This window comes from Protobothrops mucrosquamatus, unplaced genomic scaffold, assembly GCF_001527695.2.
Source record: "Protobothrops mucrosquamatus isolate PMUCROS unplaced genomic scaffold, P.Mucros_1.0 scaffold721, whole genome shotgun sequence".
Lineage (NCBI taxonomy): Eukaryota > Metazoa > Chordata > Lepidosauria > Squamata > Viperidae > Protobothrops > Protobothrops mucrosquamatus.
This window is the reverse complement of record NW_015387001.1, coordinates 202,144-211,322: the sequence shown is the minus strand read 5'-3', so window position 1 is coordinate 211,322 and position 9,179 is coordinate 202,144. Positions and strand designations below refer to the sequence as shown.

The 9,179-nt window shown below is 43.2% G+C and overlaps 1 protein-coding gene across 1 annotated transcript in view; it reads right to left on the bottom strand.

Moving 5' to 3' along the window:
* The window catches only part of MYO1C (myosin IC), a 25,200-nt gene continuing 16,021 nt past the window's right edge, over positions 1 to 9,179 (bottom strand). Inside the window, exons 25-31 of the mRNA XM_015818339.1 lie at positions 8,695 to 8,788; positions 8,537 to 8,592; positions 7,517 to 7,652; positions 6,491 to 6,561; positions 6,173 to 6,270; positions 1,584 to 1,683; positions 1 to 1,452 (exon numbers count right to left, since the gene is read on the bottom strand). Of these exons, the coding sequence (XP_015673825.1) occupies positions 1,426 to 1,452; positions 1,584 to 1,683; positions 6,173 to 6,270; positions 6,491 to 6,561; positions 7,517 to 7,652; positions 8,537 to 8,592; positions 8,695 to 8,788 (582 nt within the window). The 3' untranslated portion in view covers positions 1 to 1,425. The remainder of the gene's footprint in view (positions 1,453 to 1,583; positions 1,684 to 6,172; positions 6,271 to 6,490; positions 6,562 to 7,516; positions 7,653 to 8,536; positions 8,593 to 8,694; positions 8,789 to 9,179) is intronic.

Here is a 9,179-nt window from a genome sequence, read left to right as displayed (position 1 = left end):
AGGATTTTAGTAAAAATTTATTTGGCATATATATCTTGATTCATATCGCACATTGCACAGAGCCTTAAATCTTATGTACATTATACCATAGGCCCCATTTTAGAAATGACAAAACATTTGTCACCAAGTAGGGAAGGAAGGAAAATTCCACCTTTGAACCTGGGCAGCAGTAAATTAAGCACACATACGAAGTGATACTGATTCTATGTAAGTAATGCAAAAAGCTTGTTTCAGATCAATAGGCATAAACACTGAAGCAGCTTGTTCCCAAATCTTTGTGCCGAAAATGTTCCTTTGCAATTCAGAAATGTGAGTTCAATCAGTGTTGTTTTCAGAGGACAAATAAATAAACTTGGCTCCTTGAACAACTGATTTCTCAAGCTAGAAAAAAGCAAGCTGAGTAAGATTAAAAATTTAAAAATTCTGAATTGGGCAAAAAAGCCCAGTGCTTAAAAGTAAGCTCGCACATGAAGCAATAATCATTTAAACAGCTTTCATGAAAGGTAATCAAAATGTAGATACTGCCCATTTGTATGACAGCAGAAGCTAGGTCAGTGTCGCATGAAAATGTGTCAAGAAAGCCATAGTCAAAAGGTACAAGGCAAACTTAGTGTCTTACTAGATACTTTCAAAAAAAAAAACCCCAAATATTTAGAACTTCCCAATCTAGATTCTACCACTTTTAAAATCACTATATTTTCAAAAATGCATTTCAGTAATTTTTGAGGTCTTACTGTTTAGTTTTTTGCTTGATATTTCATAGCAATGAAATAGCAGCACAATGAATATTGTGTTGAAGGCTGTAATGGAAAAGCCATTTCTATGAGGGTCAGTTTGTGGAGAAGATATTGCTGAACTCCGTTTGGCTAAGTCAAAGTGCAGATATAAATAATCCATCCAAACCAGCAATTGCCAAGTCTTGGGAAATTTCCAGGAAAGGAAAGGGGGAAGAGCATAGAAATGCCAAGAAGATTGTTATTTCTTGGATTATCACAATTTCTCCAATTAGAAATAAGAAAATAATTTTCATAGTGCAAACATCCCATACAAGGAGGAAATATTTACAAATTTCCATCTGTACATTATGGCTTTTTATATTTTCATACAAAGCACCCAAAGACAGGAGAGGATTTCTTTACAAAATAGTTTCATATAAAATTTGGCATTTCACTGGGATTTGCTGACAACTTTGCAGGTTACCTCACTCTCTTTGTGGGCATCATGGCCGCCAGCCTGTTTAGTGCCGACCGGCAGATTGGGTGTGGATAGAACGAAAACCAAGGGCAGAGCTAAAGGAGGGTCTTTGGTGGCCAGAGAGAAGAGAGGCAAAGCGAGGCCCCTCAACTGATGAAGAGGCCACAGAAAACCTCCGGCCACATTCACTGAATTAGTCTACGGCCCCTTGTAGAGAAGCATCCATCGCCATCATCGAGAATTCAAACGAGGAGCCACCTGAAGTGCAGAGAAAAGCAGTAAGAGACGGCGCTGTGGGTCTTTCCTCAGGAGGAGGCCTGGCTACTGGGGTGCCCAGCCCAGGAAAGAAAGACTCTGCTTTCAGCTTTGGCAAGCAAAGGGTTACTTACGACTGCCAGATGGCCGTTCTTGGCTTTGGCTATCAGCAGCTCAGATCCCGAGGTGAAGTCAATGATGCCTTCCTTGCCTTGTCCAACTGTGAATTTGATGCTGGGGAAGTGGGGAGACTCAGGGTTAGGGCGTTTCAACGACCAGGGAGAAAAAAATTCAGATGCCACCCCAGGAGAGGGCAATTCTGTTCAAGCTGGTCTCTGGGCAGCCCCGCCAGCTCAGGGCTGCATTTTCTTCCACGGAATGATCAGAGGCAAATGGAGCAACTCTTTGAGGGTTGGGCCCTGTTCTCAGCCATGCACGCAACTGTATAAATCAGGCAACTGTAATCTCAGACTGCAAACTGGCTTTTTGACATTACAGTAGTGAATTTGTAGTTGTAAAATATTATAATTGTATTGTAAACTGATGCTTCGCAACAGGGAAAATATTTATTTTTTAGAACTTTTTAATTTCTAAACAAAACAAAAGTCATGGAAATAGAGGCTGACGCTATAGTGACTTGCAAAGTATGTCATATGTTTCAGCTTATGCCCACAGAAGACCTATGTATCAAATGTAAACTAATTGAATTACTAAAGAAAAAATAAAGGGTTCAGAGGCAACTCTAGCCGCTCTGAAACTCAATAAATAAAGCAAGAAATCCCAACCTAAACAAGAAGGCTACACCAAAATAAAACACAATAGGGAGCAAACAGCTTCTAAAAAAATGACCCCATGTACGAACATAAAGAAGAAAGCTGATATACCCAAATCAAACACAATAGGGAACAAGCAGCTTCTGTAAAAAAAACAACAACCCAACATGTCACTCTTAGACGAAAACAACAACCAAGAGCAAAGCCCCTCCTATCTACTCCTAGCCCAACCCAGTGAAGCCCCTCTGGAACTGAGCAATCGCTTTCATAGCCTCCCCGTGGAAGAAAATATGCAAACGCCCACAAAAGAGCATTCATCAATGCTTTTTTAAAAAAAGAGGCAAAACCCAGCAGTCCTGCGACAGGAAGGAAAGTATTCCAGACTTCCCTAAGGGAAAAAAGGCGAATATTGGTGATAGGAGATTCAATTCTCAGGGGAACAGAAACTATAGTCTGCAGACCAGGCAGCCAAGCTAGGGAAGTATATTGTCTCCGTGGAGCAAAAATCAAAGATGTAACTGAGTACTTTACTAAAATAATCAATCCCACAGATTATTTACCCCTTTCTTCTACATGTAGGGACTAATGACACCACAATGAATCTGAAAACAATAACGAGATTACAAACAGCTAGGGAAGAAAGTTAAAGAATTAGGCGCTCAAGTGATGTTTTCATCTATAATTTCAACAAAAGGCCAACATCCAATGAGGGAGCAAAGGATTTTAGAAAGGAACCACTGGCTTAAAAACTGGTGTCATCAACAGAACTTCCGTTTCCTAGAGCATGGTCTGCATTCCCTACATGAAGGGCTACTAGCAAGGAATGAATTGCACCTCACAAGAACTGGAAAAAATATATTCAGAAAACTACTGGCTCATCAGAAGGGCTTTAAACTAATATTGAGGGGGGGGAGAGGGGCCAATCTTCACAACCTTTAGAATCTAATTTCAAGCAAAAACACTAGATAACCAATCACCTAAGGAGGTAAGGAGTAAAGAGAAAGAAGATTACTGCATCCAGTTTTGGTCACCACGATGTAAAAAAGATGTTGAGTCTAGAAAGAATACAGAGAAAAGCAACAAAGATGATTAGAGGTCTGGAGGCTAAAACATATAAGGAACGTTTGCTGGAATTGGGTATGTCTAGTCTAATGAAGAGAAGGATGAGGGGTGACATGATAACAGTGCTCCAAACAAACTCAGAGACAACCTAGGAAAAATTCCATGGATAAAAATCCTAAAGGGAAAAACAACTCAAGAAGTGTACGAAATTCTGAAAAATAGGCATAAAAGCCCAGTCCAACACAATATCACAGAAAAAGAAAAACAAGAAATTCAAGAAGAAACCAGCATGATTTCACAAAGATCTCTCTGATCAAACTGACAGACAAAAAGGATAAATACAAAAAATGGAAAGAGGGACACATAACTAAGGCAAAATGTCAGCAGATAGCTCAAATCTGCAAAGATAAAGTCAGGAAAGTAAAGCTCGGAATGAACAAAGACTTGCAACAAAAGTTAAAGATAATATAAAATGTTTCTTTCAACATATAAAGAACAAAAAAAGTCAAGGAAACGGTCCACTAAAGAGAGAAGATGGCAAGGAAGTAACAGGCAGCAGAGAGAAAGCAGAGCTGCTTAACTCATTCTTAGCATCAGTCTTCATGCAAAAAGAATTATAGCCCAACCTACCAAAAACATAATAAAAGACAGACTAGAAACAAAAATTAAAATAAACAAGAAAAGGATAAGAGAACACCTGTCTGATCCTGATCAATATAAATCACCAGGACCCGGATTACATCCCAGAGTTCTGAAGGACCTGGTAGATGTTATCTCAGAACCATTGCACCATATTTTTCAAAAATCCTGGAGCACTGGGGAACTACCAGAGGATTGGAAAAGAGCTGATGTGGTTCCCATCTTCAAAAAAGAAAAATAAACAGACCCAGGAAACTACAGACCAATCAGCATAACACCTTGTAAGATACTGGAAAAAATAATCAAAAAACAGATCTATGAACATCTAGAAATAAGTAAAGTTATAACTAGTAGCCAGCATGGGTTTGTTAAAAATAAATCATGCCAAATCAATCTTATTTCATTATTTCATAAAGTGACTAAATTAGTAGATCAATGAAATCCTGTGGACATAGTATACTTAGATTTCAGCAAGGCATTTGACAAAGTAGACCACAACCTACTTCTTGGTAAGCTAGAAAGAAACAGAATAGACAACTTCACCACCAGATGGATTTGTAACTGGCTGACAAAGCATACTCAATGAGTAGTCTTTAATGGTACTACATTTACATGGAGGAAAGTAAGCAGTGGGGTACCACAAGATTCCGTCGTAGGCCCAGTACTCTTCAATATCTTCATAAATGACTTAGATGAGGGAATAGAAGGGGAACTCATCAAATTTACAGATGACACTAAGCTGGCAGGAATAGCCGAGATTCCCCAGAAGACAAGCTCAGAATCCAAAAAGATTTTGACAGACTTGAACAATGGGCCCTTATCCAACAAAATGACATTTAATGTGAAATAACAGAGTTGGAAAGGACCTTGGAGGTCTTCTAGTCCAACCCCCTGCTCAGGCAGGAAACCCTATATCATTCCAGACAAATGATTGTCCATTCTCTTCTTTAAAACTTCCAGTATCAGAGCAGGGGTCCTCAACCTCCGGTCCGTGGACCAGTACTGGGCTGTGCCATGCCAGCAACCAGTCTGCATAAACAAGCAAAGCCCCATCCACAGGTTGCAGACAGCACACAAAACCACACACCCTCCGGTCCATGGAAAAACCTCTCTCCACGGAACCTGTCCCTGGTGCCCAAAAGGTTGGGGACCTCTGTATTAGAGCATTCACAAACTCTGGAGGCAATCTGTTCCACTGGTTGATTGTTCTAACTGTCAGGAAGTTTTTTCTTAGTTCTAGGTTGCTTCTCTCCTTGATTAGCTTCCATCTGTTGCTTCTTGTCCTGCCTTCAGGCGCTTTGGAGAATAGATTGACCCCCCTATTTTTTGTGGCAGCCTCTCAAATACTGGAATACTGCTATCATGTCACCCCTAGTCCTTCTTTTCATTAAACTAGACATACCCAATTCCAGCAATCTTTCTTTAGCCTCCAGTCCCCTAATCATCTTTGTTGCTCTTCTCTGTACTCTTTCTAGAGTCTCAACATCTTTTTTACATCATGGCGGCCAAAACTGGATGCAGTATTCCAAGTGTGGCCTTACTAAGGCATTGTAAAGTAGTATTAAAACTTCACATGATCTTGATTCTATTCCTCTGTTAATTCAGCCTAGAGATGTGTTGGCTTTTTTGGCAGCTGCAGCACATGGCTGGCTCATATTTAAGTGATTGTCCACTAGGATTCTAAGATCCTTCTCACAGTTACTACTATTGAGCCAGGTACCACCTATACTGCACCTGTGCATTTGGTTTTTCTTTTTTCTTTTTAGTTTTTTCTTTAGAAAATTTATATTGCTGCCTACTCACATATGGGGACTCAAGGCAGCTTACACGGATATAAAAACAACATATAAAAAGAATAAAAAATAACAAGAAAAATAATAAAATAATAACACCCCACCCCAGCGACAACACACATTCAAACTACCAATTTAATGGGCTTAAATGTAGAACCTTACTTGTTTCATCATTGAATTTCTTTAAGTTACATAATGTCCAATGTTCAAGTCTGTCAAAATCCTTCTGTATCTTAAGCCTATCTTCTGGAGTGTTGGCTATTCCTGCCAGCTTGGTGTCATCTGCAAATTTGATGAGTTCCCCATCTATCCCCTCATCCAAATCATTGATGGAGATGTTGAAAAGTGCGATCCTTGCTGGGAGCATGGGAGAAGGGCCAGCGGCACCCAACCCAAACGTAGCAGCGGCCACAGAACCGGATTCATGAAGAACAGATTTATATTGCTTAAACTCACCTGCCCTGGTTGATATTAACATTGTTGACTTTGTTGGCACTTACAGCAATTTTAGTCAAAGTTTCAATCACAAAATCACTCTGCAGCACAACATCTCCCTGAAGGAAAAAAAGAAAAGGGTCGAAGAAAGAGGTTTTAAAACGTTGCTGTTATGGCGAGGAGTCAGGGAGGGGAGGGGCTCCTAGGCAGGCAAGAACTCGTGTCAAATGGGTGATGCCTCCTCATCCTCGTCAAAGGGAGTTGCCATTGACACACACACACACACACACACACACACACCAGCCTCTGTGGTGGCTACAGGGCACATCAAGCAACTACCTTCTGCTTGTTGTCCTGACGAAGCACGTGGAGCACAAAAAGGTTGTCGCTCAGGCTGCTGACCGAGATGCCTGCAAGAGACGAAGGGGTGTGAAAGGGGTATGGATCACACAACCCCTGGCTCTCAGCTGCCGGCCTGAGAGAGCTGGGCAGCTTTTCTGCAAATCTCGCAGGTTCACCAGGTGAGGCCAGGCTGGGCACCTCCACCTTGGCTTTCTCCCTCTCTGGACGTGCTGGGCAGCCAACGCCACTTGACTCCAGCGAAGCCCTGGACAGAGAACCTTGCGAGAGGCCAGTCTTCAGCTCATCCAGCAGGTCAGACAAACTCTCGTCCAGCCGTTGAGCCAGTCTGTCTGGCAGCAGGGCTGGCACCCACGGGCGCACCAGTCTCCCTGCTGGAGTAGTGCGTCATTTCACCCTTCGCACACGGGCCCTGAGCAGCTCTGGCACTAGCAGCCCTGCTGGCTTCACGGCCTCCACCTTCTCTTCCCCATTGGCCGGGGCGACACTTGAGGGGCGTGGCCTGGCGCCTGCACCCAATCAGCATTGGGGAGGTCTGTTTGCAACTGGCAGGCCTTGCATGGGAAAGGCTCCTTTTTTTTCAGCTGCTCTTTCCCTTCAGCTCTTTTGCTAGGAGGACCAGGAATGCCAGACTGAGCCTTATGATGGACTGGTGAATTTAATCCTGGGCAGCCAAATGTAAAACGGGGGCTCAGTGTAAGAGATCTCTGAAGCCCTCCTGTCCCAGTTAAGCCTGTGGGGCGGGGAAAATATGGCCAAAGCCAACTGGACCGGGGCAGAGGTCGTGGCCCCTCTTTCCCAGGCTGTGCGCGCCAGTGCCAGGCTCCCCCCTCCCCCTCCCCCCTGAGTCTGAGACAGAAGCCGCCTCCTGCCTCCTCCTGATGCTGCTGCCTCCTGCCTCCTCCTCTCTGACCCCAGCTCAGGCCAGATCCCCATCTGTGTCTCAGTTCAGATGCGAGAGGGAAGGAGACTTGCTGCTCCAGAAGAGTCGCTTCCCCTCCCTACCTGTGAGGTTGCCGTAGTCGATCTGCTGCTTGATTCTGGACTCTTCGGCCAGCACAGCTGCGTCCTGGGTGAGCAGCAGCTGCCGGGCTCGGGCCTTGTAGCCTTTGCGGTCATACTTGATCACAGGAACAGCGTACTAAAAGGGTGGCAGAGCATGAAACACTTAAAACAGTGTTTCCTAAAAGGTATACAGTTTCTGCCCCGAGATAATCAAGAATCTTGGCCACCTCGAACACGTGTCAAACGTTAGGAAGACAAAGAGCTATAATTAGATCGTCTGGGCCCAGGAAGCAGAAGCCTCTCTCTAAAGTGCTTTCATTTGCATAAAGGACCAAGAGAACTCTGACATCAGGAAAAGCAACAAATATTCAAACAAAACAAAAAGTGACAGGCCCAATTCTACTTTGGGGTCCACAGGAGATCTTCAGATCATAAAGAGCTACCTATTAAAAAGTGCAATTTCACTACCTTTGGATTTTTGTCTAGGTGATCAGTGACCAACATTTTGAGAGTGGCCACTGTCTCTTAAGCCCAAGCCTGCACTTTCTGCATTTCATCTCCCCTGCATTTCGCTGTTCGAAACCAGGAGACAGTGAGTTCTAGTCCTGTATGGAAGGTGGCTAGATGACTTTGGGCCACTCACTCTCAGGCTAACCCACCTCATGGGGCTGTTGTGAGGTAAATAGGAAGGAGGCGGCTTTGGTATGTTTGACGTCTTTGGTTATTTATGTAAAATAAAGAGTTAGGGTTATTCCCAACTCAACCACACGTGTATACATGACCTGATATCAAAATAACGCAAAGTCGATTATATCTTACAGAATAGTATACCTTGCAAATCTTTAAGGTGATACAAACTTAATCGGATTATTTTTCTTCTGGACCCTTGGTCTCTCTTGCTTGTCCAAAAAAGTTACCCTGGATGTCAGCCAAACCCCAGCAGAAACTGCACTGGCAAAGCTTTGCAACATCCTGTTCCCCTCCCCGTTGACAAGAGGGAAGGAACAGGTGGACACTCACCTTAGGCGCCTCATTTCCTAGTACCTGAAGGATTTTGGCATTTATCTCTTCATTACCTGTAATCCCCCACCCAAGGGAAAAAGGGAAAGGGAAAAAAAGAAGAAGTTAGGAGTGACTTACTAGAAAAGTAAAATTTGGCCAGATTAAACAGCACTTACCAAGACGAGTATTGAGGAAAAGCCTAGGAACACTTTGGGGGTAATTGTCCTTTTTCCCCTTAAATATCTCACTGGCCACTACCTTCTGCTCGAGCTGCAGGGGGATGAGATAAAGAGAAAAAAACCAGTTGGGAAAAGCTTGCGTAATTCTGAAAAATGAGATTATAACAGCCAGTTCAGCACAATACCACTGAAAAAGAAAAACAAGAGTTCCCAGACAAAACCCGCATGGCTGCACAAAGAATTCTCTGATAAACGGAAAAACCAAAAAGATGTATAAAAAATGGAAGCGAGAACAGCAACCGACCTCCTCGCAATCCATTGCGACTCTCCTCACTTCCCACGTTCCCAAACGTGGAGAAGCAAAACGCGCCCCACTTTAATATTAGCACAAGCTAACGGCGGCTCCTAGGCAAGCCTACCAAATCTTACGCTCCCTAAAGCTCAGAGGAGAAAGGGCGCAGCCCAAGCCGAACTTTTGATCA